At 39.6% G+C, this 23,576-nt stretch overlaps 1 protein-coding gene across 2 annotated transcripts; it reads left to right on the top strand.

Moving 5' to 3' along the window:
- The first annotated feature begins 319 nt into the window (after nucleotides 1–319).
- On the top strand, nucleotides 320–23,040 carry LOC149323677 (nucleotide sugar transporter SLC35D2-like). Of its 2 annotated transcripts, none has more exons than XM_089490936.1 (12): nucleotides 320–513; nucleotides 4,191–4,224; nucleotides 5,701–5,787; nucleotides 7,791–7,858; nucleotides 10,321–10,392; nucleotides 12,355–12,423; nucleotides 13,846–13,948; nucleotides 16,937–17,029; nucleotides 18,155–18,222; nucleotides 20,112–20,190; nucleotides 20,714–20,796; nucleotides 20,882–23,040. In XM_089490936.1, exons 1-12 carry the CDS (start codon nucleotides 374–376, stop codon nucleotides 20,982–20,984), a joined length of 999 nt encoding a protein of 332 aa, XP_089347062.1. In that variant the 5' UTR covers nucleotides 320–373; the 3' UTR covers nucleotides 20,985–23,040. The 2 variants fall into 2 exon arrangements, with proteins under 2 accessions (XP_089347062.1, XP_089347071.1); XM_089490945.1 differs by having other exon boundaries at nucleotides 18,200–18,222; nucleotides 20,882–23,039.
- Nucleotides 23,041–23,576: the final 536 nt, after the last annotated feature.

Raw genomic sequence — 23,576 nt, 5'->3', positions numbered from 1 at the left:
AATCATCAGAACTGGGGTCTTAACCACTAGGCCACTGCAATACTTGCAGCTATTCCAATAAATGCATGCTGTGTATCCTTTTTAAAATATATATATATATATACACACACACACACATACATACATATATATGAAATGAGATAAATATAAATGTCCACCCAGAAGCGTGGTCTGCACCCCCCTAAAATCCCACTGCCACCACCAGCATTGCGAGGAACAGGCGCTAGGGGGCGCCCTCCCTCAGTTGCTCAGAGGTTTGCAGGGGAGGGAGAGAGGGAAGAGGCTGAGCTGGTGCTTGGCTGCTGGGTAGGAGCTGGGCTTGCCTTGCTGCCTTGGGGGATGCCCTGGAGCCTGGGCCCCAGCCTGGCAGGCAATGAAAGGCGCCCAGGGAGAGCCTGCAGCGGCGTCCCCTTCCTCCTCCTCCCCTCTGGCCAGGCTGCTCTCCGCTCTTTTCTATGGGACCTGCTCCTTCCTCATCGTCCTGGTCAACAAGGCAGTGCTGACTGCTTACAGGTGAGGAGCAGCTCAGCCCTGGCTCCCCTGAGAAAGAGAGAGAGAGAGAGGCAAGGGCTGCTTCTTGGAGGACAAGGCAAGGCAGGGCAAGGGAGAGACCAAAGAAGAGCTCAGACCAGAGCACTCCTAGAAGTGGGACTCCATTAGTCCTGCTCAGAAAGGAGGAGGGGTCTTTTTTTTTAGGTGGGGGTGTCCTCCTGGACAGAAAGTGGGGGGGGGGGGAGGAGGAGATCTGTCCTGGAAAAGGAGGACCTCTGGGCACTCTGAGGTCAGAACCACCAGAAGACAGAACCACTTGAGGAAGAGAAGGCAGTGCAAAATGTAAGGGTTTCAAAAAGGAGGGGGGGGGGAGTAGGACAGGGCCAACTAAAAGCTCTTAGAAATGTAAATCCATGCTTCTTCATAGCCCTGCTCAGAAGAGAAAACATTTTGGAATTCCTTCTGGACAGAAGGTGGAAATGGAGGACCTGTCCTGGAAAAGGAGGACCTCTGGTCACCCTGAGCCCAGGGCAGTTAAAATGTTTTTATTCAGCCAGGCTTTTTAAAACCATGACCATGACAGGGTGGCTTTTATATGGGACGGCCAGATGTCAGAGCCACATGAGGAGGACAAGGCAGTGCAAAATGGAGGACAGGGCCAAATAAAGACCAAAAAAACAACAAACCACTCCTAGAAATGCATGTTCTTTAGTCTTGCTCAGAAGGGAGGACATTTTGGAATTCCTCCTGGACGGAAGGTGGAAATGGAGGACTGTCCTGGAGAAGGAGGATTCTGTTGCCTCTTGGCATCCATTAGAAGTCCAGTACCCTCTTCACACCTGAATAAGAATGCCTCATGTTCCTCTCCACTTTCACTTGCAGTTTTAAAGTGATATTCCCCTTGATGCTTTAAAACTTTGGACACGTGTCACCATGCTTGTGAGTCTGTAAAGTCTGGCTCCAAAGGTTTCTCTCATTCCACATTACCTCAAAGGAGGAGGAGCCTGAAAGGGACAGCAGGGGGACCAGAGCCATGTTTTATTTTCAGGGTTCCCACAGGCAAAGTTGACAGCATTCATTGGCAGAAGGCAGTACTGTCATCCCTCCATAGCCACACCTTCTGCTCCCACAGATTCAACCATCCACAGCTTGAAAATATTAGGATGTTGAGGGGATACATTCTAAAAATCAAACATTGGTTTTTAAAAATATTTAGTTTTATCATCAATCCCTTTTTATATGAGGGATATTTCCTACACCATTGTGTAAAGCATCATACATACCATAGGTTTTGGTATGGCTTTTGGTATCCACAGGGGTCCTGGAATTAACCCCCTGTGGATACCAAATGCTCACTGTATCTTTCATACACTATGATTTTTTTTATTTGAGAAATCAACAAATTCATCATTAAGCTCTCTGTCCTGCAGGGCAAAAAGAACCCGCTTTTCATGGGTTCTTTTTCCTCCGCAGGGAAGCCATGCGGTTTGGCGGCTGTGGCTTCCTTGTGGAGGAAAAACAGGCGCCAGCAGGACTCCCTTTTTTGGGAGTTATATACTGCGCCAATGATTCACATCGAAATAACTCCCTTTAATCGTAATGGGGGGGGGGGGGTGCTGCTCAGGAAAGTATACTTTATTATTGGTCTAAAACAGTGATTGGGATTATGTGGAGCTCTAGATATTGTTGAACTGCAACTCCCATCAGACTGTGTGCAGTACAGGTACTGAATAGATTTGTCTCCACTAGTCTCACTGAGAGGTGAAGGGCCTGCTTCAGACGACAATATTACAGTTAACACCTAATAAAAATTTCACTTTAAAGTTACCAGCTAATGACCCTTTTTAACCAACTTTCCCATCTTTAACTTTAAAAGTGATAACATGACAGATCTACTGCTAAATTTTTAGCCTCTGCATGTTTCAACTAAAACACATGGCATTCTTGGACCCATGAAGCACAGACACCAGGATATATTTGTCAATTTTATTTAAAGTATTTGTTCATCATCTCTCAGCCCTCCTGAGCCCCCAGGTTCCAGATTTGGAATAGAATTGGAATCAATAATACCAGAGAGTTCTGAGAAATGGAGATGAAATTGCCTCATTACCTGAGTGAGAACGAAGGGCAACAACATCAGACCTTTACAAAATGTGTGTGTGTGTGTAACATTTGGTGGTGAAATAAAATCCTGTTTCTACTACCATCGTAGGCCCACCACTTGATAATAATAGTCACTTAATAATGATGATCAGTTGAAGCATGCTAGAGGAGTCAGAAACAGTGATAAGGAAAGCAGAGCAAAGACCAGTTATTAAGACCAAAAATCACCATGATGAATTTTTAAAATAATGTTGGCCTTTAGTTGAGAACTTATTACAGACTTGTTTCCTCAAACTACCCTGACACTATGGAATCCCAGATGGCAGAGCTGGAAAAGATCTGTATTTGTGTCCTAGTGGCGTTTCATTTTTAAAATATTGCGGTCTGGAACTGACAGTACTGGGCATGACAAACCAAGAGTTGGGTTTCCACAGTTGAGCCATGAACCAGTTTTGCAGGATTCTATCTAATAGAAGTGTTCTATGAGAGGATCAAAGTTTATAACAGGAAGCATTCGACACATTTAGAAAAGCTGGTTTTCTGGCATGACCTCAGTCTTGGGCAGGTCTTTTTATGTACACTGTTTAATCTTCTCTTACTAAAGGAAGAGGTTAGTCATATTTAATTGGAAATCAGGTTTCATTAGTTTTCAAAAAGTATATTTTAGCCTGATTGCATAGGAAATCTACAAGTAATTAATCTTTGCCCACTGATCTATCCTGAAATTACTATGTTGAAAATCTAGTGACTTTCATGTTTTCACTCCCAGTATCCCAAATTAGTTCACAGTACTCTTATTTTGAGGCTACCAAAATACTCTAAAGGCTCCAGATCCTGTCTGATCTTTGAAATTAAGCAGTAATTTCTGGCTAGTACTTGGATGGGAGACCACCAATGACTACCAGGTGCCATAGGGTGCCCCTTCTTTCAGGGGAAGGAACTGGCAAAGCTACATCTCACCTTTCCTTGTCTAAGGATTTTATCACACGGAGGCAAATTGGTTAAATCCCATGCAGAAATAGAATTTTAAAATCGCTCTTGCTGGTTGTTTTTCAGACGTGTTGGCATCAATGAGAAATAACATGACATTAATCCAAACACATAGTTGACAAAACACACTTCTTTTTACTTTTGGGAAGTTCTGAAAGTAAAAAGGAATGGGTTTTATCAACTTTGCATTCAGATTAATGTCATGTTATTTCTAACTGACACAAACGTAGTCTGAAAAACTACCCGCAAAACACTTTTGTGGGCTATTTCTAATTTCTGTTCAAGTTAACCCTGAACATTGTGTGAAAAACAACCTCCTTTTGTGGGGGTCCCCCCGATCAAGTTTCTGCGTGGGATCTGTCCCGTGTGATAAACTGCTAAGAAAACCCTATGAAATTCATGGGGTCAGCGTAAGTTGACAGGCACTTTGAAGGTGCGCATGCATGCACAGATGCGCGTGTGCACACACACATTTTGACTTGAGTGAACAAATACTGTGCCTTTTGTTTTTCTTGAAGAAATTTCAGTACTATTTCAAATACCTGCAATATGATTTTGTGTTTTAAAACAGCAACATAAATGACACAGCTTTCCTTTCCTTCTAGATTCCCGTCACCAATGTTTCTTGGAATTGGACAGGTAGGTTCAACAATAAAAGGACATTAATAGCATGTGATCAGAAATGGGTTTTAGTCAATGAGTTGGAACTCTGTTTAGAGATGAAGAATAAAATACAGACCAATGGCTTATTCCTGAGTAATGTTTGGTTGCTACTAGGCAAGTACTTCTTTACCCAGTTCATAGTCCCCACCACAGAATGCAGTGGAGACTACCAGCTTGGATGTATTTAAAAGAGAATGGGGCTTATTCATAGAGAATGGCACTGTCTATCATTATGAATATATATCTCAGAGACAATATTCATGTGTATATTTGTTGCTGGCAAATGATGCAGGTGTGCTTGCATCCTGCTTGGAGCTTCTCATACACAGCTTGTGAACTGAATGCTGAATTAGATTGGCCCTTGCTCTGACCCAACATAGATTTTCTTATATTCTAAGATGTGTTCTGGACAAAAATCATGTTACCCTGACTTTCTAATTGTGGAAGAATAGCACATTTAGAAATTGGTTTATTTCCAGGCTCATTTGGTGGGAACAAAGGAGACAGCCTTCTCAGTGGCTGCTTCCAGACTTTGGAACTCCCTTCATAGAGAGGCCAGGATGGCCCCATCCTTGCAATCCTTCCAACAGCAAGCCATAACATTTCTGTGCCATCAGGGTATTACCAACTAACTAGGATTGGATTTTTAATGCTGTGTGGTTCTGTTTTCAAGGTTGGGATACAGTCTTTTAATGTATTTTAATATTTTTAATGTTTAATGTTTTAACTCCCTTTGAGTTGACCTCAATTCATGAGAACTCTGTGTATAAGACATCTCCAAGATCCCTCTATCCTCAATTGCTCTCCTCAGCTCCTGCAGGCTCAGGGCCATGGCCTCCTTGATTGAGTCTATCCGCCTGGTATTTGGTCTTCCTCTCCTTCTGCTGCCCTCTTCTTTCCTAGCATTATTGTCTTTTCTGCGGATTTTTCTCTTCTTAGGATATGGCTGAAGTATGACAGCCTCAATTTAGTCACCTTGGCCTCCAAGGAGAGTTCAGGTTTGATCTCTTCTAAAACGTCTTTGTTTGTCTTTTAGGCCATCCATGGTATCCTTAGCACTCTTCCCCAGCACCACATCTCAGAAGAATTTATTTTCTTTCTCACTACTTCCTTCACTGTCCCGCTCTTACATGCATACATAGTGATGGGAAATATGATTGCTTGGACTTATTTTAATTGATTTTAAAAATGTATGTTTATACGTCTAATGCTTTTGTATTGTTTTTAATTTGTATTATTTTAAATTTGTTGTTAGCCACTCTTTGTCCCATTGTCAGGAGAGAAGTGGCATACAAATGACTATAATAATAATAATAATAATAATAATAATAATAATTGAAAGGAAAACTCATTCCTGCTATGCAGTGATTTAGCTAATATGCATCCCAGCTGTATATTTGAAATAGCATTTTATTGCTGCTTTTATAATTGTTTCTTCTTTTTCTTCACTAGATGGTAACCACTATTCTGATCTTGTATGTTTCAAAATTAAATAAAACAATTAATTTCCCTGATTTTGACAAGAGTATCCCTAGGAAGGTAAGAACAACTGTATAGCTCTTTATTTTACAAAATGAAAAATCTGAACCAATGTTTTGTTGTATATCATAGAATGAACAAGGATATTAACAAGACTTCAAGATATTTTTGTGACAACATTAATAATAATAATAATAAATTTTATTTATATCTCCCACTTCTCCCTTCGGATCGAAGCGGGATTACAGCAGTAAAAACATCATAAAATACATAGATAAAACAAAATACATCAAATTACACAGAAGCTATAGCAAGAATAGCATATGAGCCTACATGAGTTTTATGATCTTTAGGGGAAGGCCTTTTCTCAGACTCACCAACTTCACAGGCATATTTGATGAGGATACAGACAGGAATTTCTCCATGTCCTCTGTGGAATTCCCTTCTGCAGAAGGCTAGGTTCTCCATTATTCTCTCCTTCTGTTAGCTATCTTTCTTAATAGTGCTGAACATGGGGTATCATTTGTTGCTTCCACAGTACATTTGTGCTGGTTGAAGGATTGGTTCTACTCAAATGAAATAGAATATCCTAGTCTTATTAAACAGCATTGGCTGAAAAAACTAAGGGCCTGGGGCTGGACACAAAAATGCTAGAATAAATGGGCAAGTTATAGTTAAACTATTTAAAAAATCGTGGCTATCGACTGGCATTGAGAGTGGGGCAGAGACCTCTGACTATGGGTCTTAATGCAGCCCACCAAAATTCTACTACTGGAACATAGAGAATTGCAGGCAAGCATCACCTTCCCTCTGAGTCCCTACAATGTCTTCTCCTGTGAACTCCTCCCAATCTGATCACAAGTTGGAGATAGCAGGGATCCCATCTTTTGCTCCTCCACATTTCCTTTGCTCTTCTTCACCCCTGAAGACTAAGCAATCTTGCACTCATGCACTATCATAATCTTAGCTATTTTGATTTGGGCTTAACTAGGACCTAATGTGTATGCCACACGTTGAATTATTTTTTTAAATTGTCATCAGTATTAATATAATCATAGGAGTTTATCACACGGGGTATATCCCATGCAGAAACGGGATTTAAAACAGGGAAATCCCACAAAAGCAGGATTGTTTTCACATGACGTCATACATTAACACTCAAAGAAAGTGGACAAATCCTGCAAAAGCGGGATCATTTTCACACAACATCAGGGACATTGAGCATTAATCTGCACAGAAAGGGGGACAAAATCAGACACTTTTTACTTTCGGGATTCTCCCAAAAGTAAAAAGCGGCCAATTTTGTCCACTTTCTGTGTGGGTTATTTTTACCTTAATGCACAATGTCCCCGATGAGTCTGAAAACGATCCCGCTTTTGTGGGATTTCCCCAGGATTCAAGTCCCATTTCTACATGGGATTTAGGCACTTAGCCTCCCATGTGATAAGTTCCATAGAATCATAGTGTCGGAAGGGGCCTCATAAACCATCAAGTACAACTTGTAGGAATATTTAGTATCCATATATTGAGCAGATTACAGCAGGGCTGATGCAATATGATCTTGTGGTAGAAACAAAAATAATCACTCAGGATGTTCTTGTAAGGTAAAAAAGAAAACTTACTTATTTTCTCAGGAAATCCATCTTAGGATAAGAAAAGAAATAGGAAAAATAAATTATTTCTAATGTTCAGTCAAAGTCTGCCCTCCAGTAACTTAAAATCTTTAGGTCTGATCTGATGCTATGGGGCAGCAGAGGATAAGCCTGCAGCCTCCTCTCTCTGACATCCTATTAAATATTTAAAGAGTGCAATTGCGTTAATGTCAGTAGTTAATAGTCAGTTCTTGTAAGATGCTTTTACTGATGTAAGTCAGAGCTTGGGAGTGTACTTGACTGTGAAATTGCAAACAAAGGTCAAAAGTGGTAATCATTAATAAAGTTGGCTGGGGTGTGTGTGTGTCTGTTTATTTTTACAGGCAATGCAGCACTCTGGTTGGTTGTATGAATTAACCACTGTAGGGGTAAAACAGTCTCAGTTTGAGTAATACCTTCCTTTTATTTCAGCTGTTTCCACTTCCTCTGATTTATGTTGGAAATCACATAAGTGGACTATCAAGCACAAGCAAGCTAAGGTACAATAAAAGCTAGACTGTTGCTATAAAGTTTGACTTTTGTTTCATTCCATAAAAAAATTAAGCAATCTCATTAACCTTGAGATTAAACTGTGCTGCCTGAGGGATTCTGAGAATTTTATTTTCAAAAGTAACTTTTTCAAGATATGTGCTAGACATAAATTTGAACGAGAAAACCTGGTCTTTGTTAGATATTGCTTTGGAGATTATAGCAGGTTGGATCCAAATGTAGATATCTTTAGCTGGACTGGCAGCAGCTGAGTTCTCTTATCCACCCTCACCCTTCACTTTTGACCACTCCAACCCCAAAGGTGCACCACACGGGATCAGGAGACTCTGGGTGTATCTACACTGTAGACATAATACAATTTGACATCACTTTAACTGTCATGGCTCCATCCTACAGAATCCTGGGATTTGTAGTTTTTGGCAGAGAAGGCTAAGGTGTCATAAAACTACCAATCTCAGGATTTCATTGGAGTGATAGCACTTAAAGTGGTGTCAAAATGAATTATTTCTACAGTGTAGGTTCCCCCTGATGTAAAGGTAGTGAACTGTATGTAGTTCAAGGGGAGGAGGAGGATTCACAGGAATCAAACAGATGCACTTTCTATAAGTGGCACCATTTCATCTGTGGAAGGTCAAACCTGGATCCAACCTATTATATAAAATCAGTTTATAAGTTACATGTCAATTTGAATCAGTGTGATGTTGTCACCATACTTTCCTTGCTTGGAAAAATTGAGCACGTAAAATGGATTGACAAGCTCAGTGCTTCCTTGCAGGAGGGATAAGTATCTTTTCTTCGTAGACAAATACAAAAATATCCTTTCCACCTTGCTCCTTGTATATTGCTTTATTTTTAGTTTTCTTCCTTCTTTTTAAATAAATGAGTGTTAACCTGGATTTAGATACAGATACCCATGCAGATGGCTACTGAAACTGCAAACACCTGGCCAGAATTCTTTCTAAAATGGGCTATTTGCATGAGCATTTGTGTTGATGTAATTCAAAACATAACTGTGTGAACAGGCACTCAGTGTGGTTCAACACTTTATGTGGCAGTTGTGTTTGACATAAGCTAATTCATTGTCACCTGTTATATAGTAAGTATGTACTGAATGATAGAGGTGTACTTGCAATCACTTCCATTAGCACAGTGGGGAGCCATAACCCAACAAAGGCTCTCATCACAGAGCATAGGGGTTTGAGAATGAATGTTGTATTTCACACTTGGATAGCATACCCATCGCAAATATAAACACTGCATAGAAAGCTGGAGCATCTCAGAAGCAATTTGCCACAGAATGTCACCCTGTTGTTTGGGTTAAATGTTGTCCCACGCTTGAATTGCTACATGTACAAAACTGGCTTGTGGATACTAGATGAAGTAATTGTCAGCCCAAGGGTGAAATATTGACTCATAGTTTAGAGAAAACCTCCTGAAAATAACTTTTACACAAACAGATTCTTGCTGTTTATTCGCTGGGTGGGGCAGAAAACATGAGGAAAATAGAGGCTGAAATGGAATTTGGAATATTTCCCCCTCTGACTGAACTATGAAAGAATAACCTAGCATAATATATAAAACAGTTACTTTTGCTTTTGTAGTCCTTGAAAGTGGAGAGCAATATATGTAGATTTTTCAGACACTGAAGTCTGAGTTGTTCAGTCCCAAACAGAGTAGACCTGTTATATCAATTGTTGAATGAATTAGCACTTATGTGAATCCTATTGATTCAGTGGGTGAAACTGTGTTTGCATTAAAAGTGAAAAGGACATGTTTAGATTTCTAATAAAGTGTTAGCACAGTCATTGCCTTAGGCTGCAAAGCAAAGCAGTTTGTCCCCATGGATTTAGTTCCTGTGAAAATGGTGAGGGTTACTTCTTAGTAAACATAGACATGGTTATGCTGCTCATCCCTATTGGTTGTTGAGGTCTACTAATAATAATAATTTAATTTGTTTTATTTATATACCGCTATTCCAAAGATCATAGTGGTGAACAGCAAGTAAGCTAATTAGCAAGTAAGCTAATTTGCCCCCAACACTCTGGGTAATCATTTTAGCGACCTCGGAAGGATGCAAGCCTGAGTCGAGCTTGGGCCCTTTTACTGGTCTTGAACTCGCAACCTTGTGGTTTCGAGTGAATGGCTGCAGTACAGGCATTTAAGCACTGCTACCCCATTGGCTCCTCTGATGTTTATTAGGATTGCTTATTATCCAAATTTTAATTTTGAAAAATTCTCACACCCAACTTTTCTATTTATTGACTATTGACTCATCGCCCTTTGGTGTCAGACTGACATTTGGCTGTGAGAGAACTGAGAATTCGGACCAGCACATTCTTAATGCTTGTCTAAGTTCAGGATGAAATCACTAATGAAGACAGATAGAATAATTTGCAACTGACATGACTAAGAATCTCAACCTCTCTTTCCCTGTCTCTCTTTCAAAACACAGCTTGCCAATGTTTACAGTTCTTAGGAAGTTTACCATTCCTCTTACATTAGTACTGGAAGTTGTTATACTTGGGTGAGTATTTGTCTCCCATTTTTGAAATACCACCACAGGCTATCAGATGAAATAATATTCATGTGTTATTTGGTTAGAATGCATGGAAGGCTAGTTCTTGTTGACTAGTACAGTGGTTCTCAGTCTTGGGTCCCAAATTATAACTCTTAGAACATGCTCATGCTAGATGGGAGTTCTGGGAGCTGAAGTCCAGCAATACTTGAGCACCCAAGATTGAGGACTATTGGGCAGGTAGTTTCTTAAAAAAATATTTTATTTTATTTATTGTATTTATAGCTCACTCTTTAGAAATGCTCTCAGAGCAGCCTTCAAATTGTTAATTAGACAGATCCCTGCCCTCAAGTTTGCAATCTAAAAAGACATGACACAAAAGGAGAAGGTAGTGGCAGTGGGGAAGGTCCAGCAGATACTGCCATGTATCTTTAGCCATGTGCAGAGCAAAGAAATTCAGCTAGTTTTAAAACAGACACGTTTAGAATCTTATAGCCAAAGAACTGTCTGTTTCATTCAACTTGGTATGTCAGTCATTTACCAGCACTCTTTACCTCTGCACCATGAAGAAACTCTGCATCGGCCACCAAACTCTGCTGCTGTGGTAAATATAGAAGTGTGTGCACTCATTGTGATAGTCCTTGTAGCCACATCACAAAGAGAGCATTAAACTGCAAGCAAATTTGTTGATCCATGTCAACAAATCAGTTCTAGCTGTTTCCGTTTTGGTTCTTTTGTAAAGCTAATGGATCTTACTTGCCCATTCAAGACAAGCCATTCCAAAATACTTTGTATAATAAAAGGGATAGTTCCCAACAATAAGTTTTTGCTAGGGAAAATTTCTCCATGCATCACTATAAGAATTGCAGCTAAAGTCAGAGCAGAGGAGCCTGAAGGGCTTGGTGACAAATGATGTTCTCATCCATGGTAATCTAGAAGTCCTGCCACTTCATACCTGAGAGTACACTGCTGTTGTTCCACTGTATAATGGCTAGTGAGCAGGAACCTCACCATATCACAGACATGGGTATGTCTGCCATATTTGAGGGAGGGGGTTCAGTATACATATGCATCCACAAAATTGCTTACCTTTGGTCTGTTCAGTTACATGGGCATATATTCCATTAAATTCAGAGGGCATTACATTTGAGTATAGTTGATGATTCCATGTGCTTCAGTGCACACTTGAACTCTCAGTGCCTTTTGTGGATCTGGAGTTACTTTCTTTGTGGAAGTAAATGGAATAATATTTGCAGGTGAGTTATCATTACATGCCCATCACAGTAATTACTCAAATAACAAATATCACGAAGGGCTCCAAATACTGGCTTTGGTTGAATATACTCAGTATACTGAGTTGTTTTACACCAAGACAGACTGTGGTCCATCTAGTTTAGCATTATGTATCTGGACCAGCAACTCTTCTCCAAGGCTTCAAACTGGGAAATTTTTCAGCCCTAACTGGAAATGTTGGAGTTGAACCTGGGACTTTTGATATGATCTTTCTCTTGAGTCATGCCCTCTCCTAGAAAAAGCACTTGAATCCTTTCACATAAAAATTATGACTATGTTCTCTGCAGAAGTTGATCAAATAAAAGAAATAAGACTTATTATTTTATCTCATTACAGCATACTATCTTGCAAACTGAGGTCCAACATGGTGTAACCGTTTGAGCATTGGACTGTGACTCTGGAGACAAGTGTTCAGCCATGGAGACCCACTGAGTGACCGTGGGCAGGTCACAGTCTCTCAGCCTCAGAGGAAGGCAAAAGCAAACATTCTTTGAACAAATCTGCCCAAGAAAACCCCATGATAGGGTTGCCATAAGTCGGAAACGACTAAGGCCCAGAACAATAGTCTTGCAAACCTCCTTCTGACATACACATTCCTCATTCATATAGATAGTTTGTTGGCTCTTCTAATGTCTCTATAAAACTCAGTGAGATTTAATATTCTTTTTGTCTTTTCAGGAAACATTATCCACCAAGCATTATAATCAGTGTGTTTGCAATAATCCTAGGTGCTTTCATAGCAGCAGGGTAAGTTTTTGAACATTTTCCTTTTTAATTGTGATGTTGCTTTGTAGTGATAGTTACAAGTATTAGTATAGGAAGTGTCTGTTGTAAAATGCTCTTAGTCTGCAGCTTCCTAGATCAGGTTGAGAATCATGTGATTCTACAAATATTGTTGAACTGTAGTTTCCTACATCTTGAACCTGCATAGCCAGTAGAAAGGAATTCTGGAAATTGTAGTCCAACAGATTCTAGAGGACTGTATGATCCCCACCCCTGTTCTAGACAACTGAGGATGGCAATTGTGATGGTGATGGTGGTCATGATGATGGTGGTGGTCTAGTATTTACTGCGGTTTGTCTCAGTTTTTTCAATGAAGAAAAAGGAAGCTTAAAAGCAGGTGAAATTTTTTTCTTAGACTGATCAAGAGCACTTATGTGAAATTACTTGGTATTTGTGCTTTATTTAGGCTGTACCAAATGTCTTTCAGAATTGGACAAGGAACCATCCATCTTGGCACTTACAGAGGAAATATAGTTGAGAGTCACTTAGAATATTATTTCTTCATTCATTTGTTTACTTTATAAATGTATATGTTGCTTACAAAAGGAATATTATCAAAGTAGTATACAATAAAAATATATGGCTATGTCCAAAGAAAACATTTCACTAGTGAAAAATGCCATTCAACCAGTTCAACCACAGGATTTGGCCAGTGTGCAAGCAGTAGAATAAGAGGTGATATATACATGCTTTGCGCAATGAGCAAGCATATACCGTTTGCACAGCCCACATTGTCTCCATCAGTTGCGGGGGGGGGGGGGGGAGGCCCAGAGAAACTACATAGTTGCACAGTGGGAAGCTGTACTGGATCCTTCCCTTGTCTTAAGTTTAGAAATTCAGTTCCATAACAGCAGCAAATATTGTGCAACTGCAATGATACCATTGCATTCTGGGCATAGTGATAAACATGCATAAAAATATAGATCTCATTGTACTTCCAACTAGATTCACGCTACAGGAAAAAAGATTCCTTCCTAAACATTAGGAAGTATATCCTGGTTGTAAGAGCTGTCCAGTAGTGGAATACACTGCCTCAAATCATTATTGAAGAAGTTGCCAGCAACATAATCAGAGCAGGTTCTAAGCAAAATGTCAGCTGGAGCAGTACAAGTGCCTGATATTTGTATTAGCACATTTGTTCTCATGCTGTGCTTTTACTCCAGTTTTTCTCCAAACTGGCACTTTCCAGACAGTGGATAACTGGAGGACACAAGCTTAAGGAAGGCTGCTTTATTACTTTCAACTCTTCAGTTTACTGCTTCTGTTTGTAGGTTTGTAATACGGAAATGGTTTGTGGAGCTGATGAATTACCTCACTGTGCAATGAGTGCTATGTTTACTTTGGCCTCTTAAATTCTGTTTTTCCTATGGATATTCTGTCTTCCAGATCAGACCTGGCTTTTAACTTGGAAGGCTACACTTATGTTTTACTGAATGATATTTTTACTGCTGCAAATGGTGTTTACACAAAACAAAAAATTGACCCTAAGGTAACAATATGGGAATGTCAATTGACTTTCAACCATAGTTATTGTCCCTATGGTTTGGTAATGTTCTGTTGTTATTGTTGTTGCTGCTGCTGCTGTTGTTGTTCTGTGTCTTCAAGTTGTTTCCTTCATTAAAGTGAACCTGTCATTGTGTTTTCTGGGGCTGAGAATGTGTGGCTTGCCCAAGGTCACCCAGTGGCTGAATGAGTAATCAAACCCTGATCTCCAGACTTCTCGTCCAACACTCCAACTACTATACTATGCTGGCTCCCAAATGGCAAGATTAATTAAGACTAGAATTCGTTCCTTTCATTTTATTTTCAAAAATGCTAGTTCCTTTGGGGAGGGTCAGGTGCCATCTCTGTAAAGAGCTGGTTTTCCTTAATTAAAAAAAATGATCCCAATATTTGTGCATTTTAAAATTTAATTTAATTTATTATTATTTTTTTAAAAATAGTCCATTTCTTGTCCATAAAGCTTTTACTCATAAGATGTTATAATTTTAACCAGAATGCTCCTACAGGTAACTTGCGCACTTCTTTCTTCTGTCTGAGTTTAGCATCTATTTCTCTTTCCTTTTCATTCCATCTGAAATAGTGATTTTCAGTCCCTGAGAAAATCTGTCTGTTCCTCTAAGCCACATGTGTGAATCTGTCAAGGATGTTTTTGTGGCTTCCTGGATATTTCCAACCAAATATGGATATGGGGTTTTATAAATATCTAGTGTTTGGCATGTTTCAGGATTGCAATGACTTGCAGAAACTAGGAAGTTACAAGTGAAGGAGTCACACTGACCTGAGGACATGCAGAGACCTAGATATACTAAAATAAATTCTAAATGGGTTTGCTGATCACTCTGTCCCTCTCCCCCGGCTCTTTGCATTTCCTCTTGTAATGGAAAGAAAGGGAATCCCATCGCAAAGCAATCAGAGACCATACCCTTCACTTCACCTCATGACATGATTCTGTTCACTATTCCTGTCTGACCATCAAGGGGCTGTCTTAAATCTAATCCATATTTTGTTACTCTGGAGTTAAATTCATCAAACCATTCTGGACTCCTTTTGTCAATTCCTTGTGAAAACCAATTGGAACTTTCTCACACCAAACAACCCTTGAGGGTATGAAATAGGATATAAATATCTTCCAGCCCTAGCCATGTCATTCCACTCCTTCAGTGTAATCCTCAGACACTGTCTGAGCCACTCTCCTTTTTTCATGGACTGGACCTCAGGACTGGTAATTATCACCCTCTTTAATTCCTGATTTCTCTTTATCCAACCTTCCACTCTTTTCTTTCTGATAGCCTTTTATGGTTTTTACTGTTGCTTTGGCTTGTATGTTTGCATGCACCATTGCACATTTCTAAATAAAACCTTTCTATTCACTGAAATGGGAGTGCTCTCTGCAGTTAGTACTGGTATACATAGGTGAAAAGATCCCTGAAGCTACCCTCCTTTTGAGTATAATTTCCCCAAAATTTCAAAGAGATGCTGGCACCACTGGTGGGGACCCAACATCTCCCCCACCTTTTATGGTAACATCCCATTTAAAAACAAAAACAGGTGGCTTTTGGGGCCCTACAATGTTCCTGGTCACTGGAGGCCATTTTGTTACATTTTGGTGTCCATCTATGATGTTTCAGGTGCAGGAAAAAGCCTTTTTATAAATAAGAAATGACCAGTTGACGTCCCGATTACCAAAAAACTACTCTTGGGCCTAAAACAGCTAAGCACTTCTCATGACAAAATTGCCTCCTTCCATGCCCTAGAGTGCAGATGTACATTTTGGGAGTGTTAGAGGAACCTTTAAAACATTTGGGGCGGCACTTGTGGTCCATGGGGCAGACTTTCCCCACCTCTGTTTTAGTTTGTAAAGACCTTGTGTGACAGGACCATCTTAAGACATAGGTTGTTTTCACCTTTCAACCTCAGAAGGTCCTCTGCCACTAACATATGCCCAGCTTTTACCCTTTTAACACTCTCCTTAAGTGTATAAGGGCAAGGGTCCCAAGTGTCTCCATAAACCAGTTTCAAAATTTTCGGTAGCTTATATTTTCTTCTTTATAGTCTATAGCGATCACTTCAGTCAGGGTCAACCCCTGTAAAACAAACAGTAGCTTTTATTGAGGAACATATAGGAATAAAGTATCTTGTGGGAGTTAACTTCAAACCCAGTGTGGTTACATTAAAACCAAACACTTGGCAGGCTCTTAACAACTCTTTATCTTACTCTTTCTCCTTTAGTAGAACCACCAACCAGACCTGACTAGAATAACTGACACAGCTGACAACTTAACTCTGCATTTTAAAATTCCTCCTCTTAGTAGGCAGCCCTGCCCTTCAAAACCATAGTTGGGTTGGGTTGGGTTTCGCTCCTCCATGCTGTCTGTTGCTATCAAGCTGCCCTTCACCTCAAAATAGCCAGTATCTAAAGGCACTTTGTCACACCTTGCCTCCAACCTAACCTGGATGTGACCTTCGATCACTTCCAGTTAAGGGGAAAAATTTAAAACTCACATTTTTAGGGGATGCCATGGGTCCTGTGGGGACAAAATTGGCCCTCAGGCCCACTGAGATTGTCCATTCAGGTTTTAAATCCTTCACTGTTACAACTTTTGCTAGGTTTATCTTATGTAGCTATTTTTTTGTGTAGCACAGTGCCCATGTAGGATATAGGAGTCATCCGTCTTGATGGGGTTTTGCAGTGTAAGATCCCTGAGAATTGCTCTCTGTGCAATTTTGGCCCATTTTTAGTAGTCCCAGTGCAAGTATCTGCATTGCCTTCACAGATGGTTCACGGTGTGGAACTCCTCTGAGTAAATTATATTGTAAACTGTCTGTATGCTATGTTCATATATTATGCTTAAGGCATAATAAATTGAAGAATTGGCTTCTAGCTTTGTTTCCAGTAGGTATTTAACTCTTCCAGTTAATATTCATTATCTTCAACCAGTTTGCCAATCAGTCTTTTTTTTATATATATATACAGGAGCTGGGAAAATATGGAGTCATTTTTTATAATGCCTGTTTTATGATAATTCCTACAGTTCTCATAAGTTTATTCACTGGAGACTTCCAGCAGGTAAGCAAGACTTACGTAATGAACAATTTAACATAATATGATATGTTTATTATATTTAGATCCTAATGTTAGATCCTAAATTTTTGTTCCCCAAATGGTAGGCACTTCTATTAGCAGAAAGTGTCCTTTGACTTCTGGAATGAAAACATAAGATCCAGATCCATATTGAATGCCAAACTTATGGTTTTTTTTCTGTTTTGTGTGTTGAGGAAGATGATCTACATCTTCAGAATAGTTATCAGCATTTTGTGTGTCATGTGTCAGGGAAGGATTTGGGCTCAGTAGTATCTGCTTTTTCATCAAAAGGCCCCAGGTTCAATTCCTGGTGTTCTCATGTACAGTTGGAAAAATTTCTGCACAAGGGCAGAGAGCCAGTCAGTGTTAACAGCATCAACAGCTGGATGAACCAATGCAGCTTTCTGTGCACCAAATCCAGCCTAATTTCTACCTAGAGTAGACCCATTGAAATCAACAGAACTTAAAAGAGTTGTAACTAATATGTCCATTCACTCTATTGGGTCTACTTTAGATAGGAATAATAGTGGATTTAGCATATATGAATGTCCACTGTGCAGCTGGACATGGTAGGCCCATCTCAATTCTATTTATTTTCCTCCAGGTATATGTATTCTGAATGTATGTTTGGGAGTGAAAGTGTCCTGAGAATAACACATATCTGTCCATTCTAGATGACCCATTGATGCAGCTCTTGAGGAGCAGATCTTGAGATTAAATGCAATTAGATGTGATTACAAATGACTTAGGAAGTAGACATTAGAAGCAATACCTTATTGTGATAATTAAATATCTGATACTTACATCTGTCCCTACTTTTTTTCTTAGATTTAATGATCTCTTATCATGAAATATACCTAAACATGTTATTGTTATGTGTGGCTCTAACTTAGGGTGACTCATTTACAAGACTTTTTGGCACAATTTATTCAGAGAAGGCACAGTTTATTCATTAAGGGAGCAAGAGTGTGTGACTTGCTCTAGATGACCCAGTGGCTTTCCATAGCTGAAAGGGAATTTGAACTCTGATCTCCTGGAGTCCTAGTCCAACACTCAAACCATTCCCCCATACAGGCTTCTACCTAAATCATGTAATCTTCCTTTTTATAGGCCACAAATTTCAGTCAATGGACAAACGTCTTATTTGTCTTCCAGTTTCTTCTTTCCTGTGTACTGGGGTAAGGAATAAATACTGTAAACACAGAATATTGGGCATGTTGGTGCATTTTGTGTATCCATTTCTGGGCCGTATCTAGTTGGCAGAATGAGCTAATAACCAATAACCATGGCAACAGTGCAAGAAAAAAAGATCCAGTTGGTTAAAACAATGTGTTTATTGTCCAGCTTTTGTATAATGCCCAAGCACATTTTTAGAATTACTGCACCAGGGAGCAAAGATAATTTCCCCAGAATGTTAGTGTCTTTGTCAGAAAGGGTTGTTCTGCCTGTGCTGTCTTTACTGTCTGCACCAAAGCACATTTATATTTTATTTAAAATATTAATATACTACCCCATAACCAAGGATCTCAGGGCAGCATACAATAAAATCTATATGAACAGTTTAAAACAATTTAAAACTACTTGTGTGCAAATTTGGACAATAATATTTTATTTCTTTGTTTCCTTTGTTCGTTGTGATATGTACATCATGACCTATATGTCTAGAGGTTGCAAGATGAGGTGGTGGTTGTTGTGTGCCTAATGGAAACCCTAAGACAAACCTATTGTTTTCTTGGCAAGATTTGTTTAGAGAAGGTTTGCCTTTGCTTTCTTCTGAGGCTAAGAGAGTGTGATTTACCCAAAGTCTTCCATTGGGTTTCCATGGTTAAATGGGGATTCAAACTCTGGTCTCTAGTTGTTGTCTGATGCTCAAACCATTACACCACACTGCTTCTCCAGGGTCAGGTACAGACAATAAAATGACTGAAACAATTATAAAACTACAGTGGTCCCTTGGTATCCACTAGGGTTTGGTTCCAGTATCCCCTGTTGGTATCAAAATCTGTGGATGCTCATCCCATTATATTAAACAAACAAACAAACAAACAAATACATTTGTATAATAAAATGTTGTCCCTTATCTAAAATGGCAAAATCAAGGTTTGTTTTTTGGAATTTTTAAAATAAGTTTTCAAGCTATGGATGTAGAATCCATGGATACAGAGGGCCAACTGTTTTTAAAACAATCCAGCAGGATAAAACAGTGAACTGAAATCTACACCCAACAGCTCTGAGAAAAGCCATAGTAACTGGGCTTCAAAGGTTTGGCTGTAAAGCCAGGTTTTAACTTGATGTTGAACAGAGGCCATCATTGGGACCAACTGGGCTTCCAAGGGGCCAGCATTCCATGTGAATGATTATGAAAGATCAAGAGCATTCTGCTTATCTGAGTTCATCACAAATTCATTACATTTATACCCTGAAAGTAATGTGGGGAAGAGCTTTAACCTCAGAGTGTCTATGTTTATTATTACTTGTTCACATTAGTATTTGACTGTATAGCCATACCCATAGTATGAATAGATAATATCTACTCTCCAGTATTCAGGGGAAAACATTTCATCACAGACTTCTAGAAGTGGCAATTGTGTTTTTTAAAACTAGAAATAAATTGGATTTTTTGGTAGGAGGATCATAAATATGGCAAATGGCATATATGGCCCACTCCTGGAGTAATTAGTTCTGCTTACTGTTGGCATAAAGAGACTCTTCAGACATGTTGGGTGAATTCTAACAGAGTTACTCTGAGATTACAGACTCTTTCATGGCACTGTTTTGTTTATAATTTCTTCATATTTTTAACCCCCTCTTTTGTTTCTGCTGGTCAGCATGATATTCTGTGAAATGATGGGATGACAGTGGGCAGCAAAGTCCACATGAGCATAATGTTAATTTGCACAGTTTCATACAGATTTCTAAATTTACTTTCTTTTAAATCACAGTCTTCTCTGTGTTGCACTGTGAATATCAATATAGAATGCTAGCTCAGGCTGCAATATTATGTCTGTTTGTTTCTGAGGGAAAATGAGCAGAGAATCCAGCTGTAACATAGATTTCTTTTTGCTAGGTTTCTTCTGATGTATGCTACAGTTCTCTGCAGCCATTATAATTCTGCCCTCACAACCACAGTGGTTGGCGCTATAAAAGTAAGTGAACCAGAAGGAACTGTTGATAATGCCAGAATTAGGTAAGGAAGCCACTGAAGTCACCCTGTAACTGATTATCATTTGAGCCTTAGAAACAGAGAATTCATTGTCAATATTGGGGCTTTTAAAAAACTTGAGGGTTGAGAGCGTATAACAACTGTGGAGTTTCTGCCTGTTCTGAAGGATGTGAAAGTGGAACAATGCAAGCAAGATACTATCTACCCATGGTGTAGATATGTCATTGTACTCCTTATCCTAGAGTTGCTCATGGAATAATTTCTCCAAGAAGAGTCCATGATCTGTCAAATGGAATCAGTTTGTGCCATATTTAAAGGCAGAATAATGATGGGGTTGGGTGGAGGGATAGGTTTCCATCATCTTCTACTCTGGAACTTTGAAAATCTGTTCATTCAAAGAATTTTAGATCAAAATATTTTCCCAGTTGTTCGTAATTCTTGGATAGCGTATCTAAAAGTACAGTGATACCAAAAGCCCAAGTAGGCATTGCCATTCTTTGTTACAGAATGTGACCATCGCTTATATTGGAATGCTGGTTGGTGGAGACTACATCTTCTCTATCTTGAATTTCATTGGGCTCAATATCTGGTGAGTGAGATGTTGAATGTTATGTCAAATTCACATGAAGGACTGTTAACACAGATTATATGTGTTCTCTGTTTTCCTCTTTTAGCATGGCAGGAGGGTTGAGATATTCATTTCTAACAATACGTGGGCAGGACAATCTTAAGCATCCCATAGATGAAGAAAAGGCAATCCCAGATGCAAAGAGCTAACAGAAGGAAGCAGCATGAAAAAACTGTAAGCGTGCCAGAAATTCTAAAAGTTAAACAAATGGGTGCTCATAGGGGTGCAAAATGAAAATTCTACCTCATCTTGCATTGTGGCGTCACAGACCAAGCCATGTTTTTGGTCAGAAGAGGACAACTGGAAAACTGTGGATTGCATATGCATTTGGTTATCCCTGCACCATGCTCAACTATTATAAGATTTTGCACTCTCCTCAGAATGGATGGCAGAGTTTTGTGATTCCTCAGTTCACCTCTGAAAACTCTTACAGCTGTCTGAATGTAGTGAACTTTGCTCAGTCCAGACCTCCATGCAACTACCATGGGTACTGACGTACCATCATCTTCTCTTGTTTGAGGTTGTATGCTGCTAGGCAAAATGATAGCTTGAACAAAAACCCAAACCTCTGACTTACTAGCTCAGAGGTGTGTTTACAGACTACTAATTATTGATGAATTACCAGCATTTGCACATGTTTTCCTTGTTGAAGAACAACTCTTGTACACTTGTACGACAGCACCTTTGGATTCAAGCCAGTGTGCCTGAAACTAACACAGAACTTTTCTTCTTACTGTATTGATTCTGTTTTTTTAAAAAAAAAAAATTCTGGGTTAAGTATTTGATGTGTGTGAGCATTAGGGTCTTTGAAACCCAGCCTTATTTAGAAAAACTTTTAATCTAGGTTAGGGAGAAACATCACTGCAGGTTTGGAGAAGGCCAGAATCCAAGGGGGTCTTTCCAAACCCAGAAGACGGTGAGGGACCTTAGTATACTACATGTACAGCTGCTACTGGATAAGTCCCTGGTTTTCAGAGAACAAATCAAGTGTGTAGGTGGCCTGATGTCACATCTTGTTTCCATTAACTTTAGCCAGAGCAGAGCTCTGAAATGAATTTTTAAAAATTGCAACTCCCTGAATCCCCAATCTGAGTGGCTAGTAGCTACACACTTGAAGTGTCTCTCTGAGAACAGGAATGTTGCTAATCTTTCCTTAGTGCCTCCAGATCTTGTGACTGTTTAGGCAACTTTCCAGCTCCCATGAGCAACTTGTTGAAAAGGCAACTTGACAACCCAGTACTCATTTAGTCATTTAGAACAAGGGTGGGCTACCTGCAGCCCTAGCCTAATGTTAAGTGCCTAGTTACCAGTTCAGGCTTCTCCAAGAGAAATCCTGTCCCTTCCTCAACCTGATTGGTGGGGAAGAAGAGGAGAGAAGATGGTGAGGGTTTGTCTACTTTTGCCTCTGGCCCTGTCCGCTGCTGGATTCAGCACTGTTCAGCAACAGCATGCCACCCAGATAATGCAGCCTTTGACAGAAAAGGGGTTGTATAGCCCTCCTTTACAGTTGTCTTTAGCGCACAGCATCTTCTCTGTCCATAAAATAAATTTGCCTTGGTTGATCAAGGCTTTAACTGCATGATAGAGGAGATGAGTAATCAACCTTCCTGACTGCAGATTTCTTACAGTATGTGCTTGGGTCTCAGGAGCTTTGTGTATCACTCTGTTATATCTGATCAGAGATGAGTGATTGGAACAAACTTTCCCCCAGGCATTAATGTCCTTCTTAGTTGGAAAGGAGAACTGTATGAGGACAGAGTTTCTTATTGTTTGCTGAACTCCCTTTTACAAAATCCCAAATTTGGCATTTGAAACAGGACAGCATTCCCCAGTCTGACACCCACCAGAGATGTTGGAAATAGCTCCCATTATCCACTGCCAACATGGTCAGTGATGACTGTAGTTTGAGATTATGGGAGTTGTAGTCCACTGCCTCGGGGGCATCACCAGTTTGGAAAGTCCAAGATTGGCTGTATTTTGAGAAAGCTGAACTCCTGATCTCACTCACATCAGCTCCAGCCCACATGCTCAGTGGTGATGGAATCCAACAACAACTGGAAGGCCAAAGATTTCCTACTCCTACTTTAACAGGGCAAATAGTTGGTTAAGATTGTGATGTATCTTTTTGTAAATCATAGAAATAAAATTATTTCTGGTTACAAGATGTTTATTTGTAATTAAAATGTTAATTCTCTTTGTGGGTTTTCCCATAATTTTTAGTAGTGTAAATACAACCATAATAAAGATGAATAAAATATATACTTATAAAAAACCAAAACTCCAGAAGATCAAAGAAGAAACCAAAAAGGTTTCTGGCCACCAATTTTTCACACACTAAAATTCTTAACATGGGGCTTGTAGTTCACTGCAACTGCATGGACTTTGAATGGAAATGATCCAGACCTCAGCATCCTCACTTTGACAAAAATGGAGGTAGGGGTAGAGGCAGCTTCTGGGTGTCATGTCAGCAGAGTGGTAAATCCACTTGGGTTTTCAGTTTGAATTTTAAAGGAACTAATCAAGATGGATAGTTCCCTTAAGTTCACACTAAAATCTGGACACTGAAATGGAAGCAGCCAGTCACCACTGAATAGGAACATGGACCTACAGAAACTGCTGCCTGTCAAAATGGACCATATCAAGTGAAGCAGATTATGGCCTTATGAAGGCAGCTTCATAAGTATCTCTGTGCACTGTAATTAACGGTCTGTAGTTGTTTTGTGCAATGGTCTCTAAAGGTT

The sequence above is a fragment of the Sceloporus occidentalis genome, unplaced genomic scaffold (assembly GCF_023333645.1).
Source record: "Sceloporus occidentalis isolate IW3139 unplaced genomic scaffold, rSceOcc1.0.p SCAF_1, whole genome shotgun sequence".
NCBI classification, from domain to species: domain Eukaryota; kingdom Metazoa; phylum Chordata; class Lepidosauria; order Squamata; family Phrynosomatidae; genus Sceloporus; species Sceloporus occidentalis.
Note: the sequence above shows the minus strand (reverse complement) of the source record. Positions and strands in the feature narration are given on the sequence as shown.

Excerpts from the sequence above, each read along its gene's own strand:
- LOC149323677 (XM_089490936.1), top strand. The coding sequence starts at position 374 with ATGAAAGGCGCCCAGGGAGAGCCTGCAGCGGCGTCCCCTTCCTCCTCC. Across the intron at positions 7,859-10,320 it reads TCAAGCACAAGCAAGCTAAG|CTTGCCAATGTTTACAGTTC; the intron begins GTACAATAAAAG and ends TTCAAAACACAG. Across the intron at positions 13,949-16,936 it reads AACAAAAAATTGACCCTAAG|GAGCTGGGAAAATATGGAGT; the intron begins GTAACAATATGG and ends ATATATATACAG.